The 25,997-nt window shown below is 41.9% G+C and overlaps 1 protein-coding gene across 3 annotated transcripts in view; it reads right to left on the bottom strand.

Moving 5' to 3' along the window:
• Positions 1-23,239: 23,239 nt before the first annotated feature.
• Positions 23,240-25,997, bottom strand: part of CFAP20DC (CFAP20 domain containing) — a 238,260-nt gene continuing 235,502 nt past the window's right edge. For 2 of the 3 annotated variants that reach the window (XM_042929841.1, XM_042929840.1), the window contains one exon: positions 23,240-23,775. In XM_042929841.1, the coding sequence (XP_042785775.1) occupies positions 23,657-23,775 (119 nt within the window). In that variant the 3' untranslated portion in view covers positions 23,240-23,656. The remainder of the gene's footprint in view (positions 23,776-25,997) is intronic. The other variant, XR_006199909.1, reaches the window with a different exon arrangement.

Raw genomic sequence — 25,997 nt, forward strand, 5'->3', positions numbered from 1 at the left:
GATTTGGGATCTGTAGATTCAGAAAAAAAGATTTATTCTTCTGATGGGGAATACGTTTTGGGAGTGGCAGTCCAGGGCTGGTGCAGCTGCTCAAGGAAAAATCAAGGGTTCAGACCTCCGGCTTCTTGTTCTGATATCCTTAGTATGTGACTTTGGTCCTCATGGCTACAAAATGGATGTAGCACCTCCAGGCTTTGCTTCTGCATTTCAGTTAGGAAGAAGAGGGGAGAGGAAGAGGGAAAAGGTATGTGCCATCTGAGTCTGTTATCAGAAAAACAATAATTTTCTTGGAAACCCCTTTCTGTTTTCTTCAGTTGACACCTCCTTAGCCAGAACTGGTGACTTGGTCACCTCCAGCTACATGGGAATCTGGGGAGAGAGTATTCTAACTGGGTACAATGCTGCCCAAATGAGGGTGGTGTTAGCAAGGCTAAGGGGAGGGGACATTGGGTAGATTAACCAATGTTGGCTACAACTATTGTCTAATTTTTATTTATTTATTTATCTAATTAATTAAATTATTTTTAATGTTTATTTATTTGAGAGAGAGAGAGAGAGACAGAGCGCAAGTGGGGGAGGGGCAGAGAGAGAGAGGGAGACACAGAATCCAAAGCAGTCTCCAGGCTCTGAGCTGTCAGACAGAGCCTGACACAGGGCTTGAACTCACAAACTGCCAGATCATGCATGACCTGAGCCGAAGTTAGAAGCATAACTGAATGAGCCACCCAGGTGTCCCTAATTTCTTTCTTTCTTTTTTTTTTTTTTAAAGATGTGTTTCTTTCCTTTTTTTTTTTTTTAAGTTTATTTACTTATTTTGAGAGAGAGAGAGTGAGAACGAGAGAGACAGTATGAGCAGGGTAGGAGCAGAGAAAGAAGGAGAGAGAATCCCAAGCAGGTTCTATGCTGTCATCATGGAGCTCGATGTGGGGCTTGATCCCACAATATGTGAGATCAAGACCTGAGCCAAAACCAAGAGTTGGATGCTTAACTGACTGAGCCACCCAGGCACCCCTGTTGTCTGATTTCTTGACAAGTTTTCTCCTCATAATCTTCTGATTTCCATCATTCCCATTTGGATTAGCTGTGGAGGGATTCAAGGTCAGCCTCATTCATTCATTTATTCATTCATACATTCATTCACTGCTTATTGAAGGTCCTGCTAGGCACTGAATCAACTATGTTGAACAAAACAGCCATGATCTGGAGTTCTCATGGAGATGATAGAAAATGTAGTGGGATTAGAAATTCATGAATGGTGAAGAAACACAGCTTCTTTGTTTCCTATAACTTGTCCATCCTACCTCTTAACCTTCTCCTGCTGGGAAGAGACCAAGCTTAAAGGAGCCAGTTAATAATATCTCAGGTTCTTATGGTTTCAACGGTCTCTTTTCAGTTTAAATATCCAGTGTGTTCAAAGTTCACCTGCCTCCCTCAGTTGGTCCCACTCCAGAGCACATGGAAATAGCAGGGGTCCGCCATATGTCCCTGAAAATGGTGGGAGGCTTGGGAAGCCAGACCCCTGCCCTGTCCACCTTGCCATGTGCACCCCGTACACGCTCTGCTGCATCTAGTGCCTGTGAATTGGGGCAGATGATTCTGGACGAGAGCTGATCCCACCAGCGCAGTGAATGTGAAGTAGGCAAGGCCTCTGCCATCACCTGCCTAAGACACCTTCTCATCCTGGGGCCTTGGCTCCAAGGGCAAAGCTCCACCCCCGTCTCCCTATCTGTTCCCTTCGCCACTTCTCAGACGCCTGCACCTGTCTCATTTCTCCCTAAAGCTGGCAATATGGGAGTCCTCTGTCCCCTCCACCGGTCTGCTTGGTATGTGAAGAAAGATCATATTAGTTAGAAATATTGGTCTCTTCTACCTGCAGAGACAAGCTAGCAGGTCAGGTCAGTTTTTGCTTTCTCAGTAAGATGAATGTACTGACAGCCAGGATCTCGGGAGCAGGATTTAGGTGTGTGTGTGTGTGTGTGTGTGTGTGTGTGTTTAGATGTGTGTGTCCATGTGCATTGGTGGGAGGGGGTGGGGATGGGGATTAAAAGACATTCCTTTGCTATTTGCGGTCCAACATCCCTATTACCCAAAGAATTAATGTTTAGAAACTGAGTTTTTTTTATGGTTATGCTGGACCGGCACTATAGCTTCTAATAAAAATTTAATCAATCTATAAGCAAGGAGGCAGGGCAGTGTTTTAATTCTCTGGTTAACCAAGGATTAATTTAAATTCCTGCTTTGTTCCAGAATTGTAATGCAAAATCCTTGTAAAGTGTTAGTGTCCTCCCTTTCTCTCTCTTCCTCTGTTGACAATTGCTAGTGTGGACTCTGAAGTCACCGCCCTGTAGGTGTACAGACGAAGAAAATGCCTCAGGGCCACAGCTTCCAGAAGGTCTTGGAAAAGCTGTTATTTTGACTCCTTGCTGGATTTAAACTCATTTTGCCATGTGCCCATTTATCCTGAGTTAGGGTAACAAAATTAGGTTCCCCGTGAGTCAAGTTCTAGTGCATTGGGGTCTTAGGAGGCTGTCAACTCTGCAGGGATGGGGGCAGTGTCTATCTCGTGTGCCAGCTTGCAGGGCCTGCCTGGCACACAATAGATGCTTTATGATATATCTAAATGAGCAAATGACTCTTGTTAGCCAACGGTTCACCCTGCAGGCATTAATATTCCCTCTGATCCTTCAGGCTACCCCCTGTGAAAGAGCTCTATCTGATAAAGTGGAATCTCACCTGGCTGGGGGTGCGATAAAGAATGCGTGTCATCCAGTTCTCTTTCCTCCATTGCATTCCTGGGAAACTTGTGTCTTCCCAGAAGAGCTGGAACTCAGCGCTTGGCTTCTCTCTCCCTGACGAACCAGCTTAGGCTCCCCCACGTTGTGTCCTCTGGATATGAGGATGTGAACCACAGCCGTTACGACTGTGGGCTCTGGGACCAGACAGGGCCTGAAGTCCACGTCCTAGTAGAAAGACTGTCCCAGAACCTCCCCTTCCATCACTACATTCAAGTCGCTCTGGCCTTCTCCATGCCTTTGAACATGCCAAGCACTGTCTTGTCTCCAGGCCCTTTGCTAGTGGTTTTTCTACCCAGAAACCACTTCCCAGAGTGGCTCGCTCCTTAGCTTTCAAACCTCTGGTCAAATGTCTCCTTGGAGGGGCTTTCTTGCCAACACCAGTCTTATGAAAGGAGAAGACAGGATTCAGTAGGCAGACTGGGAAATATTAGGGCCTGAGGTCCTGGGGTGGGGAAAAACACCTATTTTGGAACAATGCTGGGAGTGTCTGACCACAGCAAACGCCCTCAGGCGTAAGATTCCTCTTAAGAATGTAACAGACCCCACCTACTCCCCCTCAGGTTTCCCCTCAAGAATTTGACAAAAGACCGAAGTAGGGCCAGAAACCACCCTCAAACAATGGAAACAAGCCAATCAGGAGTAGACAACCCAGCACTTACAGCTATAAAGCTGATAAGGGCAGAACCTGAGAAGGAACTAGGGGGCAGGGGTGGGAGAGGGCTGACAAGAACCCTATAAAACAAGGACCCTTGCTTGTAGTCCTTGGGTAGGGCATTCACTTTCGAATGTCTCCTCTCTGTAAAGAGACCTTTCCTACTATTCTTTCTTTCTTATCTTATATTCTAATAAACTTCTGCCTGATGCTCATTTTGTGTCCACCTCTTTATTCTTCGAAGAAGTGAGACAATGAATCCCGGGTATTGTGGTAAAGAATCCTGAAACACTCTCAAGCAAGTCCTCCTTCCCTGCCAGTTCCCTTGCGACGGACTCCCTGCTTTATTTTCTTCTGGCACATTCCAGCCTGTGCGGTTGTCCATGTGTTTATGCAGATCCCCCACTGGAATGTCAGCGTTATGAGGACAGGGGCGTTAACTGCCTTGTTTTCTGTTGACCCCCACTGCTCAGAACAGGACCTGATACAATGTAGACAGTTGAGATCTATTTGTTGCAATGAACAGAGGAATGAATAAAATCGTCTAAGCCTGCTCACACTCGGTTTCCTCATCTATCAAATGGCTATAATATCTTCCAGGTTGTCATGAAGATTAGTTGAGATCATGCGTGGAAGTGATGGCCTTCATAGGAGCTCTTGATATAAGATGCTGAATTTGAAGTCTTCCTTGGCCACCGAATATGTTCTGGGCTCCAAGGATCAGTAAGGTAACTCCAGACCTTATTAATTAATAGCTCTGACTTTTAGCTCTGCTGTGTGGACAGGTAGAAGAAATATCCCTGCAAACAACGAAATTCCTTAAAGCAGAACACTGCCACCTGGCACATTATTGTTATTTCAAAACTAGTGCTTTGAGGCGTTTGGGAGCAATCTCCTTGAAGGCATTCCTCTAGCTAAGGCATTAGAGCTCAGACTATAATTTCACTGTAAATGTGTCTTTCCTCTTTAAGCAGAGGGTCATTAAGTTTAATAGTGTCAAAGTGCTCTCTGTATTACATGCAACTTAATTAGCACACCCGGAATTATTAAACAGCCCGTTCACACTGAGAAATATATTTATACTTCTTTTTCCTTGGCTTATACCGATTTATCCGGCAGCACACCGTAAATGTAAATTACAAAGGAGTAATTATTTGCTCCTAAAAAGGAAGAAAGAAATTGAAATGTGGACGGGCAAATGCTTGGCTGGATGGGGACTCAGGGGGCATGCGGTGGGAAGGAAAGCTTGGTGGGCATCTCATGTCTTCAAGAAAGGTTTCTTCAACTCCAAAACTGGGTTAGGTCTCCTAGTTGTGTCTTCTGGAACTCTTCTTCCTCAACACATGTATCCCATAGGTTTCTCTGTTTACCATCTGTCTCCCACTCTAGATAGGAGAGCAGAAGTGCAGCTGCTTCTTTATAAAGCAGATCTTTATTCAATACCTGCTCTGGGCCAGGGATTTTGTCATTGTGTGTATGTGGGTTGGGGACAGGGTTACAACGGTCATCAAAAACAGAGTTGCTGACTTTATGGAGTTTACAGCTGAGACGGGAAGATGGATATTAAATATAAAAAAAAATTACAACCACAATAAGGTATTTAGTGCTATGAGTGTCTATTTTGGAAGTTCGACCTAGTCAGGGAGCTCAGGAAAGTTTTTCACAAAGAAGCAATGTTTAAGCTGAGACCTCAAGGATGTGTGGGCATTAACAACCTGAAGAGGGGAGAGAGAAAGCAAAAGCAAAGGCCCTGAGGCAGAGGAATCCAGGGACAAGCAAGAGAAACCTAAAACAGGCCAATGTGGGCGTCAGTGGTCCAGATGAGTCTGGAGGTGGGGGTAGGGCTACACCACATAAGACTTTGAGGCTTGCTCTTCTGGAACATTTGCTCTCGTGGAACATTTGCTCCTTCCCTCTTGGGAAGGCCCAAGCCATGTGGAAAGGCCACACACAGATACTCCAGTCAATAGTCCAGTTAAAGCTCAGCCTTCACGTCACCCCAGTCCAGGCACCAGACCTCTGCATGAAGCTTCCAGATGATTCCAGTTGCCAGATGTCTAGTCACCTCTGCCCATTTTGGCCCTTCCAGCTGAGGCCCTAGACATCGTGAAGCTGAGGTAAACTATCCAGCTGATCCCTCTCTGAATTTCTGACCCTCACAATCCATGAGCATGCCATCATGGGGGTGGTTTTACACCATGTAGGCTTGGGTGGTTTGATATATAGCAGCAGGTAACCAGAACATGTGTCAAGGAGACAGGATGGGCAGTTTTGCCAAGGATAGCAGGTGGCAGGTACCATCACCTGTTCTACAGTCACCTGTTCTGCTTCCAGGACCTTCTTCTGCGGGTGATGGGGTGGAAGACCTGGGACGTGCCATCTTCAATGCAAGGGCTTGCCTCTTCTCTTTCAGGGAGGAGAGGGAATTGAGTGGACGGGTTACTCCCTCAGAGTTCTTTTTTTTTTTTTTTACCGTTTTCCAGGTGTGAAAGTCACACGCTGGCTGTGTTTATCTGCCTGAGTCCTTATTTAATTGTTATTTTGGGATCAGTTGTTTTTGAAAGATCCCCCAGCTGATACACATTGCTGGTGTTTTGCCAAGAGAGATAAACAGTCTCAGCTTGTACCGCAACTGGATTCAGTGTGAGCAAAATATAGCAGCTGTCTCCCAGCAGAGCCGGCTGCCCTGGAAATACCTGGGTGGCCTGATTCAAATTCACCTTTCAAATCTTTACCTTGTCAATTTTGGTAATGCACAGATGCTCTGGTCCTTCGGGACCGCCTAATCAGGTTTCTAACACCTCAAACAGTTGCACTCCCTGAAAAGTGTACTTATTCTATTCAACCAAAATGGAGACATAAAACCCAGTGCTGAGCAAATGTTCACTTCTGTGGTCTTTAAAGAATGTTATGAATTAAACTGAAAATTGAAATTACTCAGCACAATAATAAATGCTTACTGAGTGTTGTTATTTTGCACATCAGGTGGTAAAACTGTAACTGTGAGTAAATTGCTCATAGTAAGATTCCCCCCCCACCCCCCTTAATGTTGTAGTGGCAGATGGGCTAATAAATATGCAACACTTTGTACCGACATTTGCAATTTCAGAGGGGTAAAGGCTCCCCCTCCCCTTCCATACAAACAAAATGCACAATCATCCAATATTGTACTTTTTAATGGAAAAACTTAACTCATGTAATGTAAATAGCATTCCATTTTCAACAATTTTACTAGTTTAGCAACAGTTATAATGTGAAAGAACACATAAGCTGGTATTTATGTTCTTTCCTTGCAAGAGCATTTTCTTTCTGTATGGGACTTTGAATTTAGGGAGCATTCTTGTACCTTAACTGGCAGTTAAGGTGGGGCATCAGTAAATAAGCATTTATTATATGTCCCGTTTGCTTTTAGTTGACATGAGGCCATGTGAATGATGGTCAGGAGCAGGCTGCGGTGACAGGCAGGCCTCTGACCCTCCTTAGCTGGGTGACCTTGGGAAGATCCCGTTCCCTCTCTGGTCCTCAGTTTTTGCATCTGCCACTTGGACTCTAAGTTCACATTACCCCTTAGGGCTAGCATGAGGCTTAAATAATGCAGGTAGTCCCTGGCCCGTGGTCTCGCTCAATGACCGTTTGCATTTATTATGATGGAGGTGGCTGAGAGAGGTAGAGTTAATAAAAACCTTTGTTCTGAGGAAGGATGACTACAGTTAAAAATATACTAGTGACGGGGAGCCTGGGTGGCTCAGTCAATTGAGCATCTGACCCTTGATTTCACTGCTCAAGTCATGATCCCAGGGTGGTGGGATTGAGCCCCATGTCAGGCTCCACACTGAGGGTCAGCCTGCTTAAGATTCTCTCTCTCCCTCTCCCTTTGCTTCTCTCCCTCACTTGTGCTCTTTCTCTCTCTCTCTAAAAAAAAAAAAAAAAAAAAAAAAAAGCACGCACACACACACACACACACATACACACACATAATTGTAGCAGGGGAGGTGCCAGGACTCTTAGAGGTCCAAATAATTGCTTTAAAGAGTCATCGTTTTCAGATGAAAACAAAGTCATCTATATTTTTATCACAGACATGGGGGGAGACTTTTCTTTCTAAAATGTGCTCAACTTCTTTTATTTGTAAGCAGGGCAGAGCAGTAACATTGCCTTAGCTGTTCTGGAGAGCTGGGCAGGGTGCCACTGTCTAGGGGCTCCGGTGGGGTTGATGATTTCAACACTGTTGTAGCCACCGGATTCACTAAGACACGTGACATCTTCAGAGAAATAATTGCATAGGGCAAATCGATGGGGTTTTTCCAGAGATGAGATTCTTGGCTCCAACAGTGTATTGGTGAGAACCAGCTTATGCTGCAGAAACACACAACCCTCAACTCTAACTCAAAACAACAAAGGTTTATTTCTTGCCCACACTGCATGTTCTTGCAGGTGGCAGGGCGTCCTGCTTGTCACAGTCTCTCAGGGATCTAGGCTGACAGAATAATGCAGGTGTCCATGCTAGAAGGAAAAGAGACATCTGGAGGGCCTTTCAATGGAAAGCGAGAAAAATGCTCCACAGGATGGTGACCCGTCACTAGCACTCACAAGTTGTCCGTAAAAGAGATGACTTTGCTTCACCTAACCTCAGTGGGGCTGGAAGTAGAAACCTACATGTTCTGGGAGGCAAAGAGCTGGAAATTTGGTGAGCAGCATTTATGGCAACCACAGTACACTCTCCTTCTCACGAGGTGTTTGGTCCCTACCTCATTCTGCAGTCAAAATGTCCTCACCCTCTCCCCAGGAGAGATGCTCCCCAAGTTCCTTCCTGTTGTGCTGTGCAGCTTAAATGGCAGGATCTTGGGATAATGGACCGAGGTCTCTATATCAGGTCTAGATATGGCTTCTGTTAATCCAGAGATCCATGAATTAAAAAGACAAGTTGCAGACAATAGCCAGAATGCAAAGGTGGAAGAAGGACAGAATAACTGCAATGGTGATGGAGGGGCCTCCTGTCCATGGCGATTCTGAATTTTGCTGGCAGATACCCCTGCCCTGGGTCTGGGGAATACTGCTGGATTTAGGGCTGGGTTCTGTGGCTTCCCAGTCCATCTGGATCCATCTTCTGGGTGTTTTTTCTTTACCTTTAATCTCCTAGGCCACATCTGAAGTCAGCTTTGGAGAACATGCCTCCTTGGGAGCCAATCAGCTTTCTCAGCCTGCTTCCTGCCTGAGGAAAATTGGAGCTCCAAAGGTGGTTTTAAATCTTGAACAGCTGTAAACATTTTTAGTCCAGATGCCTGGTTTCTCTGGCTATACAGCTCTCTCAGAAACTTAATTAGTTTCTTATCTATTTGATTCTGATCAGCTTCATGTGCCCATAGTTATACTCATAGATTTTTTTCAAGGCATGACTCTCCCTTGATTGGAACCTATTGGGCTTGACAAGGAAGCCATGCTCTGTCTCTTTCCCAGGGCCATTTTGATCTCCTCATTCCAGCAGCCAGGCCGATGGGGAAGCCAGCACTTTGAACATTGCAGTTGTCCAGGCAGAGGGGAAAAAGGCAAAGTGCAAAGAACATTGCAAAGTTGTCCAGGCAAGTGGCAAAGTGTGCCTGCGCTTCATCTCCCACCTGGAAGTGGTGCGTAGCACTTCTGCTCACATTTTATTGGCTAAAGCAAGTCATGTAGCCATTCCTCCCTCCAAGAGGGCAGCAGAGTGCAGAGAGAGCTGGAATATTTGTGAACAGCCCACATGACCACACATTTTTGCATTTTGGTGAGCATGTAGCTGCATAACCAGAAAGTAAGAAGTGAGATTAAACTATAGAAGCCATTGATTATTCTGGTAAGTAGGCCAAGTCCAAAGTAGCATGTTTATGAAACACAGAGTACCAAGTACCTGTCTTGAAGGTTTTGCCTGGGAAAATATTTGTGACTGTCCCACTGGGGATGTGGTTGAAAGAGGGTACAAGTCCTCATGATAGAAAAACAACTGGTTAGAAGGAGGGATTCTTGAAAATTGGTTGTTCCATGGAATTTATGTTAATCACTAAAGAATTTTGGTGTTTCTTTGTGTTATTCAAAACTTCTAGGTGGGTTATAAAAACTTGTTCACATGGACTTGAGAGAAGATGTCGTCCCAGATATTTATTAGAGTTAACGAGGAAATTGGATATGACCATGTGATGAAACGAAAGAAAGACACAGACTCTTAATTTTTGCTGAATTAACAGAGAACTAAATCAGTAATTTAAAAAAGTTTTTAAATGTTTATTTTTGAGAGACAGAGAGAGAGAGTGTGTGAGCATGAGCGGGGGAGGGGCAGAGAAAGAGGGGGACACAGATTCTGAAGCAAGCAAGCTCCAGGCTCTGAACTGTCAGCACAGAGCCCAATGTAGGGCTTGAAACCACGAACTGTGAGATCATGACCTGGGTCGAAGTCGGACGCTTAACCGACTGAGCCACCCAGGCACCCCCTAAATCAGAAATTAAAAAAATTAATAAATGACAGTATTCCACTGATTTTAGACTTCTGATGGTAGAGGAAATTGCATGCCAGAGTTTTGATAAACATGTTGACTCTACACATTGTATTGGAGAGAACTGACATCGTTGTAATATTGAATTTTCCAATCCATGAACATGGAACATCCTTTCAATTATTTAGGTCTTTGTTGTATCTGACTTCAAAGATGCCTCCTGCCTCCTGAGATTTATGCCCTTGTGTAGTGTCTATTCACATTGACTCAGAGTTAGTCTGTGTGACCAGTAGAGTATGGCAGGGATGAAGGTGTGGGACATCAGAGGGTAGGTCATAAAAGACATAGTGGCTTTTACCTTGGCTTCTTGTATTATTTCTCTGGGGGAAGCCAACTATAATATTCCAAGGTCACCCAAGCAGCCATATGGAGAGGCTCATCAGCCTTCAGATGCCTGCAGCTTGAGATAAAATCTTGACTGCAAGTTCAGAAGAGCCCCTAAGCCAAAACTGTTCATTTAAGCCACTCTTGAATTCCTGACCTAGAGAAATTGTGAGAGAATGTTTAATCTTGTTTTAAGCAGCTAAGTTTTAGGGAAATTTGTTATGCATCAATAAATAACTAATGTGGTTTTTAAATTAGCACCAATAAATGTTTATCATTTTCTGTGTAGAGAACTTCCACATTTTTTATTAGATTTATTCTTAAGTATTTGATATTTTTTGATGTCTTATAAATAGTAATATATTTTTTATTTAGTTTTCCATTTTTTTGTGTCTGTTATTTAGGAAAACAATTGATTTTCATGTATTGGTTTTTGTATCCAACAATAGTAATTAATTCTCACAATTTTTAATAATTTATCTACAGATAAAATAAGACACTGTAAATAAATTTGTTAATTTTAGTAATTTTAGTAATTTGTTAATTTAGTAATTTAGTAATTAATTTAGTAATTTATCTGTAGATTCTCTTGAGTTTTCTATGAATACAGACAATACAACAACAATGTCATCTGCAAATAACAACAGTGTTGTGTCTTCCTTCCTAACTCATACATCTATTATTTCTTTTTCTTGCCTATTGCACTGGTTCAGACTATGAGGACGATGTTGAATAGAAGTGGCAACAGTGGGCATTCTTATGACATTCTCAATATCAAGGGGAGATCTTTCAATATTTCAGCACTGAGAGTTTTGCTATTCATTTCTGATACCACCTATCAGATAACGGAAGTTCTCTTCTATTCCTAGTTTCTAAGAGATTTTATCATGAATGAATGTTAAGTTGTAGCAAATGCATTTTTACACTGAAGTGATTATACAATTTTTTCTTGTTAATACAGTGAATTAAATTGATTGATTTTTGAATGTTAAACCAAACTCACATTCCTCAAGTAAACCTGACTTCATCATGATGTTGGATTTATTCCTGTTTATATATTACTGAATAAATTTTTTTTGTTGCTAGGAGTTGAATGTTTATGTCTTCTCCAAATCCACACCTTGAAGCCCTAATCCCCAGTGTGATGATACTGAACGTGGGGCCTTTGGAAGTTCACGGAGGTAGAGCCCTCTTGCTGTGATTTGTGCCCTTATAAGGGGATGGAGAGATCAGTGGTCTTTCTCTACCAGGTGAAGATACAGAAAAAAGATGAGTGCCCACAGACTAGGAAGAGAGCTCTCAATAGACACTGAACCTGTCAGTGTCCTGATCTTAGCCTTCCTAGGTTCCAGAACTATGAGAAATAAATGCTTGTTGTTCAAGCCACTCATTCTATGATATTCTGGTATGGCAGCCTGAACTGAATAAGACAATTTTTTTTTTAAATTTATTTTTTAGGCTTTTCAGTTGTTCCCAATGGGAAGCTTGGTTTATACCAAACTAGTCAACCAGTATTGGAAATAAAATTCCCTGGAAGGTTTTGAGCAGATGAGTGACCCAATATGTCGTATTTTTAAGGGCTCATTCTGGCCACCATGTTGAAAATAAATTGGTGGTGGGGTGCTGGGGCAATGGTTGAAGGAAGCAGAACAGTGAGAGAGAACATTTGTGTCGGTCCAGGGTGATAGAGGTGAGCATGGTGAGAAGTAGTTGGATTCTGGATGCGTTGGGGGTAAAGCCTGTGGGATTCCTGATAGTCTGCAAGTGGAGGGTGAGAGAAAGGGGAGAATCAAGGTTGCTTCCAGGTTTTCTGGTCTCGGCAACCAGAAAGATGGATTTGTCATTGGTTGAGACAGAGGAGACTGTGGCAGGAGAAGGATTATGAATAGAGCTGGTTTGGTGAATTTTGAATGTTTACATTTGATATATTAACTCTTTCAATCTTCCCAAATGACAAATGCAATGTAATTGAGGTGTTCATAAAATAAAGTTTATTTTTTAAAAAGTATTTCACCACACACTACAAGTGAGGTGGTTCAGTAATACGAGTTCATTTTGAAGATGAAGGATGACCATTTTCTTTGCTGTAAATGTGTGTCTGACCCCACTCTGAGATGATCACCTTTGTGACCATCAAGCCCAGCTCAAATGGGATTTTCTGCTTCTGCTATGACAGGCCCTGAATATAGACTTTATTTGATTATTGATGTGTCAAAAAAGCCTTGTCAATCCTGTTCTGGAGAAGGAAGAGTTAGAGCCATTTTAGTATAATTTTTTTTCGTTTATTTGTTTTATTTTCAAGACAGACTGAGCAAGTGCAAGTGAGCAGGGAAAGGGCAGAGAGAGAGGGAGAGAGAGAGAGTATCCCAAGCAGGCTCTGCACTGCCAGCACAGTGCCCAACTTGGGGCTCGATCCCACCGGCTGTGAGATCCTGACCTGAAGCTTCACCGACTGAGCCACCCAGGCGCCCAGAGCCTTATTAGGGAACAACAAAACAAAACAAAAAACAAACCCCAAACACTGACTTTAGAAAAGAAAAGTTTCTGAAACTTTCCTTTCTTGGATGTGAGTGTATCCTGGGTCAGTTACAGTTTCATCATGACAGAAGCAGGGGAAGGTATAGGGCATATGAAGGAGCCGAGGTTGACTCCCCAGATCCCAGCTTGGTTCTTTTTATTAGTTGTGGAGCTGAAAGCTGAATCCTACAACACTGCATTTCCTGATATTTTCACTCCTTTGAACATGCGAGTTTAACTCAAGAGAAGAAATGCTTCGGGTCCTGTTAAACTTACACACTATCTGTTGTGTTATGAATTGAAGGGTGCATTTCAGAAAAAGTGGAGGACTGACTATAAATGATCTTTTAGTGCCAACTGAAAGGTGGTAGTGAGGGTGCCAGGTTACTATAGAAACACCAGGGGGATGAGACAAATTAGGCCTTGTGGAGAAGAAGCAGATTTTTGAAATGATACCCTGTATGCCTTGTCTGACATTTTCCTTCACAAAATGTGTAGATAATAGGAAGGAATGCTCCTAATATGCAAAAATATCAATAATCTTAAAATGTATTTAGATATAGATAGTAAATTTCTCAATGACTAGAAAAAAAAATTTTAACACCCCCCCCCCTTTTTTTTTTTAATGTTTATCTTTGAGAGGGAGGGAGATACAGAACATGAGCAGGAGAGGGGCAGAGAGAGGGAGACACAGAATCTGAAGCAGGCTCCAGGCTCCGAGCTGTCAGCACAGAACCTGATGGGGGGCTCAAACTCACGAACACTGAGATCATGACCTGAGCCGAAGTTGGATGCTTAACTGACTGAGCCATCAAAGTGCTCTTAACATAGACTCTTCTTTTTTTAAGTATAAAATGCAACAAATAAACAGAGAAAATATGTCTCAAGCTGCAGCCATAGTGATAGCACCTAATCAGGAAGCAAGGGGTCACGATGAACAACTTCCTTCTATTCATAAGCATACAGATCCCAGCCACCATAAGAACCATTGCTGGTCTGTAATGTTGCCCACAGCCAAGTCATGGGATTTGATATCAGCCAGTCTGAGAGATCCTTGTGTACTAACTCTGGGGAGCTCTCGAACCTGTGTCTCAGTTTCCTAATTTGTAAAGTGGGCAAATGCCTATCTCAAAGAGTTGTCAAGAGCATTAAATGAGATGCTTGGGAACACAGTGAGAGCTCAGTAAGTGGTTGTAGTGATGACAGCATAGATGGTGAGGACAATTGCCAAGGAAGTTATCTGCACCCCATGATAATGGAATTTCTGGGGCAGAATAAAGTACTGAGTAGGGTCATAGTCCAAAGCCTATCCTAATGAATCCTTAGATTAAATGAAAAAAAAAAAGGGGGATAGTTTTCCCTTTGCTTTGTAATCTGATAGTATTTGTCAAATTTAAGTCAGTAGAAATGCCTTCAGAATACCATAAGAATGCATTTTAAAACCACAGAGTTTTTGCATATAAACCAGAAGCAGTACTTGTTATGATAAAGATGTAGATGTAGATGGTTATGGAGTGTGATCATGTGGCAGAGTGACACCAGAGCCTCAGGTGGTCTAGGATGAATCAAAGGATGCTTTAAATGCCCTTTATCCCTTCAGATGGATGAAGTTATAACTTCCAGAAAGCATTGTAAGAAATTTACCGTACCCACTGTTTTAGAGGCTGATGGATACTTTTATTTATTTATTTATTTATTTATTTATTTATTTATTTATTATTTTTTTTAACTTATAGCTCAGTATTTGGAAATAGGAATAAAACCTGATGGTGCTGGAATTAGCAGGAGAGTAAAGACAAGAGGAAAATGGCTTCTCTCGCTAATGGGTTTCTAACACCCAACATGGAATGAAAGCCTTGGTGAAAACAGCCACCAATGGTGGGGGGTGTGAATCTCCCTTTTCTTCTCCATGGTTGAAGGCAGCAAATGTCATCAGAAGGATGGGAAACTGGGTTTTGAAGAAGTTGATATTTCTTTGGTGGACTGTTCTGTGTCTATAATTTGTGATAAAGTTCTAGACAGAAATGTGGGAAGAGACATTTGTAGATGATGGCTGACTTTCCAAATAGCAATGAAAGGAAAAGCTGGAGTGAATATTTCTGTAATTTCTTCACATAATTCACTCAAATATTAGAAAAACTTCATTAATGTAGCCTAAGGAGAAGAATGCCAGACTGAAATTATATAAAATCTGGATTACAGACTCTATTTAAACAAATATAGTTTAATTAATTCAAATACTTTTCATATGTCTCAAGATACAAGATGTTTAATAGGTAAAATGAGAGAGTTAGAAAGACTGCTTGGAATAATCTATACCATGACGAGTAAAAGTAAAAGCCTTTAACATACAGGAGCTGCTTGGCTTGGAATTGATCATTTGTGAAATCTTTATTTTGAAAAGGAGCTGTTGATTTGGGAGGAGGAAGACTCCAGAAATTCATAGGAGAGTCAATTATTGCAACCATATGGGTCAGACCCAAGTTATTACAGATATTGAATAAATACAGGTTTGAAGACTTGCTGGAGTGTCTATTTTCCAATGACAGGTATGTACCTCAGGCATTAAATCTGTAATCAGTGTTGGGGTGTGTGGGTGGCTCAGTTGGTCAAGCGTCTGACCCTTGATTTTGGGTCAGGTCATGATCTCACAGTTGGTGGGATCCAGCCCTGTATCGCTCTCTGCACTGACAGCATGGAGCCTGCTTGGGATTCTCTCTCTCTCTTTCTCCCTCTCTGCCCCTGCCTCCCTCAAAATAAATAAATAAACCTAAAAAATCTGTAATGAGTGTCAGTGCTATTTCCCCCAATTCTTAGGAAATTAGTTTTCTTTATGGCTTATTGCATGAAGCTAATGCTCCTGTTCTTTCAGAGTACTGATAAAACATTTTTTTTAAATGTAGTCTTGTAACAACATACAAAATTCTAGCTTACGTACATGAAAGTATATATGTACCATTCACACTCTCAGGAATAACACCATAGCCATGCATATCACCAGAGATCCAAATCTGAGAACCCATTGTTCACCAGGCCCAGGCATAAATAGTAATCACAACAGCAAATATTTACTGAGTGCTCACTTTGTATTAAGTGCTTTTTCATAGGTACTTTATCTATCTATCTATCTATCTATCTATCTATTAAAGTTCATTTATTTATTTTGAGACAGAGAGTGCACGTATGTACATGAGCTGAGTAGAGGCAGAGAGGGAGAGAGAGAGAGAGAGAGAGAGAGAGAGAGAGACAGAGAGAAGAGAAAGAGAATCCCAAGCAGACACTGGGCTCCCCTGACTTAGGGCCCTGACTTAGGGCTTGATCCCATGAACCATGAGGTAACCTGAGCCAAAATCAACAGTCAACACCTAACTGACTGAGCCATCACCTAGGTGCCCCTGAGGTACCTCATTTATTTGCCTCTTGTATGTCTCTATGTTTTCCCAATTGCTGGGGTCAAATTGTCCTTTAAGATTCCAAAAAAATTTAAAAAATCAAAAAATAAATAAAAAAAAAACAACCCCCAAAACTAACCCATAGTTTCATCCGATTTACATTCTGCAAAGATCTTTGGGCAAAGGGTCTAGAGTCTTCCAAGTCCCATCTCTGACTTGATAGGAGACGTTCTGGTTTCTTGACCCTCATCCCTTCCTCTTCTCTCCCTCTCTGTTCTGCACATATCACTCCATGATACAGCAATTTTCTTAATTCCTTCACAGCACAAAATACCTCCCATTCAAGGCTGTGTACACAAACAGACCTTACAAAAGATGTATGACTCTTAAGGGAGAGATATAAGCACATCTTTAAATTCCCAGGGCTTCTCCTGTAGTCTCATATTTAAAGATATGCCATATATATAGGAGAGTGGAAAACCACTGCTCTACATCTTTGCTCAGATTGGGAAAAATTTTCTATTTTTATATGAAAGAAAAATACATCTGACTCACTAGGAGCTACTATAAATGGAAAGACTCCAAAACTTCTTCACAGTATTTAACTTAATGATACCAATTCCTGAATGGTTTTGTGAACTGATGGATTGTAGTTATAAAATACACACTCAGACATACGCACACATGTAATTCAATAGCCTAAGACAGAGGCTCCAATCACACATAGTCACTTGACATTCTTCTTTTGATTTGGAAACTGGAACCCAGGTACATTCATTAACATAAGATATAATCTGAGCCAGGAAAGAGAATGAGGGGTTTAGCTTGAAATGTATACTAGTCAGAGTGAAGAAAGCAAAACAAAACAAGCTATATTTTCCATTCTAGGGGTCATCAACCACATGAGGCTAAAGCAAGTTGTTAGAAGATTATTGGATTGCCCACAGATGAAATCCATCAAGTGATGGTTAGTTTGTTGATTGAAACTGTTGAATGTCACTGACACCACATGCCCTTGGGAATCTTCAAACTGCTCATTCTGGCACCACAGGAAGTAAAGAGGAGAGGTAAAAACAAGAAATGAGAATGGGTTAGGCCAGAGGGTCTCAGCCTTGACTTCTCTGAAACACTGCCATGCCTGGGTCACAACCCAGGTCAAGGAGGTAGGAATCTCTGGGGCTGGACCCAGGCAGAGCATTTTTCCTACTCCCAAGATGATGCAATATGCAGATGGTTGAGTTTTCAGATAAGCCTGAAATCGTCAATTGGCCAAACATGGAAAGGGATCTCAGAAATTATGAGAATGCAGTCAGTGATACCCCTTTGAAATTAAGGCTGTAGACATTAACAGGGAGCTGCATATGCTGATCAGAGCAAATTGTAACCGGAATCTCTGGAATTCTTTTTTTGTTTATCAGGACAGTGAAGCATTGGTAGATCCTTACATTTAGCTAGCAAAAGAAGCCATGATTTTTTTTTTTTCTTAAGTCAAATTTATTTTGATAATGGCAGATGTTCTTGAAAAGTACCTGATCTAAAGGATTAAAACCTTTTGATATAAATGAATTCAAAGGGGTTATAAGTATATTGTGCAGACCTAGGTACATAGATGAATTTTAGAAATATTTAGATATCAGAAGTCAAAGAAAAGACAAGAATTAGGGGTGAAAAGACATTCTGCTTACTAGAATTAGCCCACAAGAAGAGGCTATGAATTTCTTTTACCAGTCAAAAGGTTTTAAAAGAAAAGAAAAGCTCTTTTCAACTGACTTGGCTAAGAGGTTTGTAAGTTTCCAGGGTTTGAAATGTATGAAGCACTTTTGCATGTAGTAGGAAAACCAGAGGGCGAAATTTTGACTGATTTTAATTAAGATAATCTTGAGTTTAGGAAGCTGTAAAGCAAAACTGGAAATGGTTTAATCCCATCTCATGATTTATTTATAGATTATTAAAACTCCATCATTAATAGAAATTATATTTCAGAATGGCATATTATCAGAAATAAACAAAGAGTGATTTCCCTCCTGGACTTCTTAAGCCAGATATGCCTAGATGATTTGGCTTAGCTCAGTGATTAAGGTCTCAGGGGCACCCTCCCCACAACTACCATGCTTTTGCAAGTATCCTTTACAGCAAATAAAGATAATGTTTTCTGATGTAGAGACTAAAACATTGGCAATACTTATTACTATTAGGATCAAGTTTATATGCTTAAATCTTGCCAGGTTCAGCACTAACATTGACAATGATAAGTTGGGCTGATGAAAACCAATCAATACCATTTCCCACACTTCACTTCTGTAATGCCTCACAGAGTTACAGGTGATTAACTACAGAAGAATATGTCATCAGTAAAAATTAGTGTTATCTTGGCCAGTGTTTATTGGTTATTTAATTCTTATAAGTCAAATTATTTTGACTTAATGTGATTTTAAATTATATTAAAGCCACACAAACCAGAACCAAAATATTCATTAAGATGTAGAGCTCCAATATTCATGATGAATGGACTTTAACTTAGATTTATCCTTTGTTGTAAGTTAACTGTATTACCTATGGTTATAAGTTTGCATAATTTAAAACATGAGAAAGAAAATTTCTTCATCTTAGGTGACCAAAGTTTCTGACTTAAACAAAGTTCAGGCGTCAGCATACCTTGTTTTAGATAAAAAGTGTCAAGAATAATCCTATTGTGTGGGGTGCCTGAATGGCTCAGTTGGTTAAGTGTCTGACTCTGGCTCAGGTAATGATCTCACCGTTCGTGGGTTCAAGCCCCGTGTCTGTGCTGACAGCACAGAGCCTGCTTGGGGTTCTGTGTGTCTCTCTCTCTGCCTCTCCCCCACTCTCGCTCTGTCTCTCTCAAAAATAAATAAACATTAAGAAATTTTTAAAATAAAAAAAAAATCCTATAGTGTGGTCAGGGATCTGTATGAAATATCGGCGCAAAACAGAAACAAAAAACAAAAAACCCACTGCTACCACCAAACAACACACACACACTCTACCAACCAACCCACCAACTCTGGGAGACACATTTCTGGGCGTTGTGTTGGAGGTCAGGGCTCACAGGCCTGGAGAGGTGGAGAGGTGGAGAGGTGATCTTCTGCAGCATTTCACAAAGGAGGTTCTGTGGGTAGATAAACCTCTTCAGATACTCTACCGCAAAAGGGTTCTGAGGACAAAGAAATTTGAGAAGTGCTACCTATTCCACTCCTTGGACATTCCCCCTGCATGTTAATTTATTAAAGCCATTGAGAACTTCTCCAGTTAAGACAAATGACCATTTCTGCTTCTTTAGCATTGGATAGTATTATCCAACAGTGTTTGACCATGGGCTTCTTCCTCAAGCCCATAAAGTTTATTAACATTGAATGGAATTTGTTTCTTGAAACACACTTTGGGAAATGCTGATCCTTGAAGTATAAAGGCTGTCAATGGAGGGAAGAAAGAATCTGCACAGAGCAAAAGAGACGAGACCAGAGAGCGCAAGCTTCGGTTGCCAGAGAGCACTAGGGCCCACTGTAAAGTCTGTGATGTCCATCTCACTCTGTCATTTGAATCCTCATCTTAATTCCCTCAGGGTGGAAATAGAATTGGGTTGGAAGTGAGGAGTCATAGATTCCATTCTCCCTTCTGCAACTGAGTGTCTCTGGATTAATTAACTTCTCAATCTGAGTCTCACTTCTCTCCATCATAAAATCAGAGTTTAAAGAAATCATCTCGGGGGTATCTGGATGGCACAGTCTGTTAAGCGTCCAACTCTTGATTTTGGCTCAGGTCACCATCTTGCAGTTTCGTGAGTTCGAGTCCCACGCTGGGATCTGCACTGACAGTGTGGAGTCAGCTTGGGAGTCTCTCTCTCTCTTTGTCTCTCTCTCTCTGTCCCTCTTCTCCTCTCCTGCTGTGCTCTCTCACTCTCTCTCAAAAAATAAAAAAAATAAACATTAAAAAAAATGAGGAAATAATCTTGATTGTTCTATCTAGGCCCAATTAATGATTCTACCTCAACTATTATAATGGGAGAAAAAGAGAAGATAGGATTTGCTTGGATTCTCTCCATGACCAACTTTTCTGGAGTGCAAAAGGAACCATGTATGAAATAAAAATCCTATAGTACAACCATATGTGGATAGATGATTCTTATTCCTTCTTATTCTGGGTGTTGTGATTGAAGGTTAAGAGTCACAGGACAACCTGGGCTAAAGCTAGTTTTAGTACTGTACTCACTGTCATTCAACAGTTTCCACCCCCATCTCCCCCCAAAAAAACCAACCAGTCCAGAGACTTTCAGCAGCTCAATCTTTAATTAAAGCCAAAGGGCAAATTTAAAATTAGTTCTTTTAATTAATCGTCCTTCAGGTTGTACAATCTGTGATTGCACTATTCTTGGTTATTAAGCACAGTTTGCTCTTCAAAAAAAATCAAGATGTGATTGAAATGACTGATTTAAAATGAAGCTAATCTAAAAATATGGAGAAATACAACAGGGCAAATTATTATGCAAAAATGTTTATGCATTTTGCATATGCCAGTGTTTTCCTTTAATATAAAATAAAATAAAATTAATTGGAGAGAGAAGTTATCATCACCAGGGAAGCTAAATCATTGATCTGATGCCAGTTATTAGCTGACTGTTGTTTTTCCATAATTCTCATTACCTGGGCTCTGTAATTAAATAATAATTTAGAGACTGAAGACTTAAAGTCACTTGCAAGTTGCATCCCAAATTATATGAAACACTCTGAGTCAGTCCCCAAACTTATATCAAATTATCTTAGGATGTATTTTCATAGTGAATAAAACTGTTTTCTCAGGATCCCTTTGTAATAGTCATTTTCAGATATAATGCTCAGTACACATTTGATTAGAAAGGTAGAGATCAAGGTCTTGAAAATGGAAATTAATGGATTCCTCCCCATCGATACGTCTGCCATCAGGCAAAACTTCCGCCCTCTCTTCATGCTGGATCTGATCTTCTCAAGCATTATGACACATTAGACTTGCCAGGGGAGGCTTTAAAAATTTCCAATGCCCAGGTTGCACTTGTGACCAATCAAATCAGACTCACTGGTGGTGTAACCTAGGCCTCAAAATTTTTATAAACTTCCCAGGAGATTCTAATGTGCAGCAAAATTTGATGACCAGTGAAGCAGTATAGTCCAGTCAGTGAATTTCCAAGTTAACTGGCTGTACCATTTTGGTTCAAAATAGGCAGCATGAAGCCCATCTGTTTTTATTTTTCAACTCTTCAACTTTTCTGGAGCATAAAAACCACCTCAACAGACATGAAGCTGCTCCTTTAAAAAAGGACAAATAAAATGTGAAAATTGGATACTAACAGCTTGTGGTAGATACATTTTGGAGTGTCCACTTGGTTCATGAGAAACTCTTTAGCTGCCTTCCTCTCTCCATCCACACCAGAGGGTTCTGGTGGCCATTGGACCAAACAGGCAACTTTAATGACCAAGACTGGGATTTTTGAATTGAAATGCAGAGTTCATATTTCTTTGTGGATGGATGTATGTGCTGTGGAATGGCTGAATGTTCTGGAAGGTGAACAGTAGCTTAGAATTATGGGGAGAGAGAATTCGTTTTGCAAACAAGTCAGAGGCAATGCTTCTAGACTCCCAAAGTAGACATCTGTTGTTTTTGCTTGCTTGACATCCCTCCTCATTTTGTTAACAATGCCTTCTTCTTTAGGGGCCTCTCATTCCTATTCCATGTGGTCCTGGGGATAACTGACAAGACAAGCCTACTAGCCTCTTGCTCCTGGAGCAGAGACTCAGGGCAAAAAAAAGCTGCACTGCCATTTTTGTGACCATTGTTGGGAGAAATGGTTAGCTCCTACTATAGGATCCCTGGAGCTGCCCGGATTCCTGTGCCTCCTGGGGCCTGACCAACAAGTCTCTCTATTCTGAGATCAAAGGTGCTTGCAATTTAAGAATCCCAACACAGATTTTTAGGTCGTAGCTCAAATCAATGTGGAGGTTTGTAGCATTCTGTGTTGGGGTTCATGAGGCACTCTTGCATCCTTAAGTATTGTTAGTTCATGGTGTTTCCGATATTTGTAACTGCAAGTCTTAACTGGCACAGACCTTTAATTGACTCCATTTATGCGGATGGTCTTGAAACTGGCTAAAGTAGGATCAAGGCTCTCCAGGTTCTCCAATCTTCAAGGTCATAACCAAGATAGCCGAACTATTTTATCATCTTGTATGCTTTCTGAAGCCTCAGTTATTTGTTTGCATTTTGTAAGTATGAACATCTTGGAGAAAAATTCATAACAAAGGTATACTTTGTGAACAATAGGATTAAAAGCTTATCAAACAGAAACATGGTTTTAAATAATGTATGATCCTTTGAACAGGAGCCCGAATCTATTCCTGAATAAAGAGCTCTTATTTCCTCTATCAAGCGACATTAAATGAAATTATAGTACTGCCATTAAATCCAATTGTACACCAATAATTTTTCATTTCCAATGGTACTCTTCTTTATTAAAAAATCGTTATTAAATAACAAAATATTCCAGCTAATATAAGTACTTCCTTGTGCTTAGTATTAATATACTTGGCACACAATTCGAGGCCATCTCCTCAAATTCAGGAAGCACATGATTTTTGCCTTGTGGCGCAGCAAGTAAAGTTACAGTGATCGCTTCCTCCATTTCTCCAGGCCAAGTCACAGAAGCAGTGAGGTGTGTAGGGTGTTCAAATGGATGGCTTCTTAAATCTGGATCCATGGAGCTAGATTTGAGTATTATTAGAATTCAGAGATCATTAGTAAAAACATTTTTTAGAAAAAGCACAGCACAGAGCTAGGCAGCTTACGTGATTAACAATGTTGTGATCTTTGGCAAACTCTGGATGAACCTTTATGTGATCATAAAATCTGACCAGTGCACAGTGTTTCCTTTTCTAAGAGTCTAAGGGAAGGGTAAACATTATCTTGGAATATTCTGGTAAAAATGCAAGGTAAATAAAAGGAGGCAGTTTAAAAGACCATCATACTTTATTTTTAATACAAATAGGTAATAAAACAAAAGGTACCCAGATATCTTTTAAATAAGAATACATTTTCTGTGTATCAAGCCATCATTTACAGATTAACACTGCAAAATTTTTGAATTAATAACTCTTAATTTGTTTCCATAAGATTATAGGAGATTAAAAAAGAATTCTATGTAGGATGAGAACGAACAAACAAGAACCAATTCGAAGTCCTAAAATCTTGTCTCTGTATTAACTGCTTCGCTGACAAAAAGATCACACGCATCTACAACAAAAGCGTAGGCATCCTTAACGTCGAACGTTATTTACAGAATAACTTTATTTCTCTCAGTTACTTTGGATTCCATGGGCCTGCCAGGCTCTGTGGTGCCCACGCAGCGGAGTCACAAGTGCTCTCCTGCTCGCCAGGCAGGCTGGGGGATCTTGGCTCTGGAGGGAGGCCTCACACCAGCTCATAGTACTTCCCTGTCTGGGGATCAAAGTAACAGTTCAGACAGGGGTCATAGAGCAGAGTCAGCACTTCCTCGTCCTCTTCCACTTCCACGCTCGGATCTTCTTCACCTATGGGGACGGGAACCACAGACACGTTAGCTGCCTGCATGGCCAGGAATTCCTGAACTGAAAGGGCAGAAGGGCCAGGAGGAGGGAACCTCCATCCCTCCCGGGAGATGCTCTTTCTGTGGGCAGAATGGCAAGGCCTGAGCCATAGGGGAGCACCGCAGGCCTGTGGGCTCAGTACTGCAGCGTGAGACTCACCAGCTTCTCTGTGAAGGACAAGAAAAGTTGAGCGTGGAGAACTGGCGGGGAGGGAGACAAGAGAGCAGCAGGGCTGAGGGACTAAAGGGATCAGGGATATGGGTGGGAGTCAAGACTTGGGGGTGACAGTTCCAGACTTCATCATGGGCCAGAGCTGTGTGGATGCACCCTAAAAATGCTACCAAATAAGCCTGAGTTAAAATTATAATGTTGTTTAGTATGGAACACATATGGAAAATTGTCGGGTGATGAGTGATTTTATTAGTGGTAGGAAGGTCTTTCAAGTTTGCTGGTCACAAGGACATGGCTTCACGTTCGTCCCTTGTGACAGCCAATTAGACGGTTTGGAGGAACTCCTGTTCTTTATTATTATTTTTTAAATGTTTATTTTTGAGAAAGAGAGAGAGCACAAGTGGGAAAGTAGCAGAGAGAGGGGAGACAAAGGGTCCAAAGTGGGCTCTGCGCTGACAGCAATGAGCCCCACGTGGGGCTTGAATCCACGAACTGTGAAATCATGACCTGAACCAAAGCCAGACGCTCAACCGACTGAGCCACCCAGGTGCCCCACTGCTGCCTGTTAGTAGCAGGTTTGGTTGGTTTCCAACACATGGCATGGAATGAAAAAAAAAAGGCTGTTTTACTAAGATGCTTCCTGAGCACCTTATATGTGCCAGTGTTGTGCTAGGTACTTGTACACTTGATGCTATCACCAGCAAGTGAGTGCCCCCCGAGTGCTTCTGAAAACCACGTAATGAGAGCCCAGAAGTCGGAGGCAAGACCTCCCTGAGCTGGAGAGGATCCGAGCAGGCTCAGGGAGGAGAGGTGAGTAGGACAGCGCTCCTCTCTCTTCCTTAGCACAAGCTCCTCAGGACCAGAGAAAACCCAGTCTCTGGGCTGTGAGCTCACCAGGGTTAGTTTCAGAAGGGGCAGGGCTGGCATGTAATGGAGGCTCAGTCAATACTGGATGTTTTGGGAAAGGATGAATGCATGACTGTGAAAACAAAGTCTGTGCTAGTAAGTGTCACCGCCCAGAGTACGAGAAGGTGGTGGGACTCCATCTTTTGCAGCCAAAATCAGACCAAGCTGGTGCATGGATGCTGTCGGGGCAGTGACAAACTGGAGTTAAGTCCCAAGGAGCGCGGCCCGGGTGGTAGAGTGGGTGTTTGAGACTCTACGGCAGCCATTCCTCTGACCATCCAAAGACACATAAGATGATCGTCCCTGCATCAGGCACTGAACGAGGTGCTGGGGATGAGGCGGTCTAAGAAGCAGGCCCTGTCTAAGAAGCAGGCCCTGTTCTCACGGAGTGTGCATTGTCTTGGGCAAAACACGGAATCAGCCGACTCCTTACGCATATGGTGCCAGCAGTGGAGTAAAACGTGGAGCTACCTGGGAGGAATGAGGACCTCTGCCTTGCTTGCTAACATCTCAACTGGTGGAGCCCTCCATGGCCAAGAAAGCACTTGCCCATGCAGAAGCTCTGGATCCTGTGAAATAGAAGTTAATGTGTCCATCTGAAGGACAAGGGAAGCCGGGTCTGCAGAGTTCACCAGCTCATCCGAGGTCACTTGGTGAGTCAGAGGCAGAGTCAGGGATGAACTTGGGCTTCCAGACTCTCAGTTCCATCTTCTTTCTGCCATATGGGCACCATGCTTTTGTTAAGAAGGTGATGTGGCCACATTCAATGGGGAGCTATTACATTATGGGCATTTAAACATGGAAGAGAGTAAAAAAATTGTAAATGTGTCCTCCATTTGAAAACCTCAGGTTTCGAAACAAAAGAAATTTCATCTCTCATATTTCAAAAATCACAAAGATAAGAGAGTCCATGTGGGAGGGCAGAGGCAAGATCTGGGCTTATTTCGTCTGGAAAAGACAAAGCCTGAGGTTACAGCAGCCTGTCTGGCTTCAAGTAGATAAAAGGTGGTAAGTGAGAGAGAAGTTAAGAAGATTCTGTGGGGTTCCAGAAGGAAATAAGAGGCTCAAAGGGGGCAAGTTACTAGGAGCCAGATTTTGGCTCAGCACAA

The sequence above is a fragment of the Panthera leo genome, chromosome A2 (genome assembly GCF_018350215.1).
Source record: "Panthera leo isolate Ple1 chromosome A2, P.leo_Ple1_pat1.1, whole genome shotgun sequence".
Classification (NCBI taxonomy): Eukaryota; Metazoa; Chordata; class Mammalia; order Carnivora; family Felidae; genus Panthera; species Panthera leo.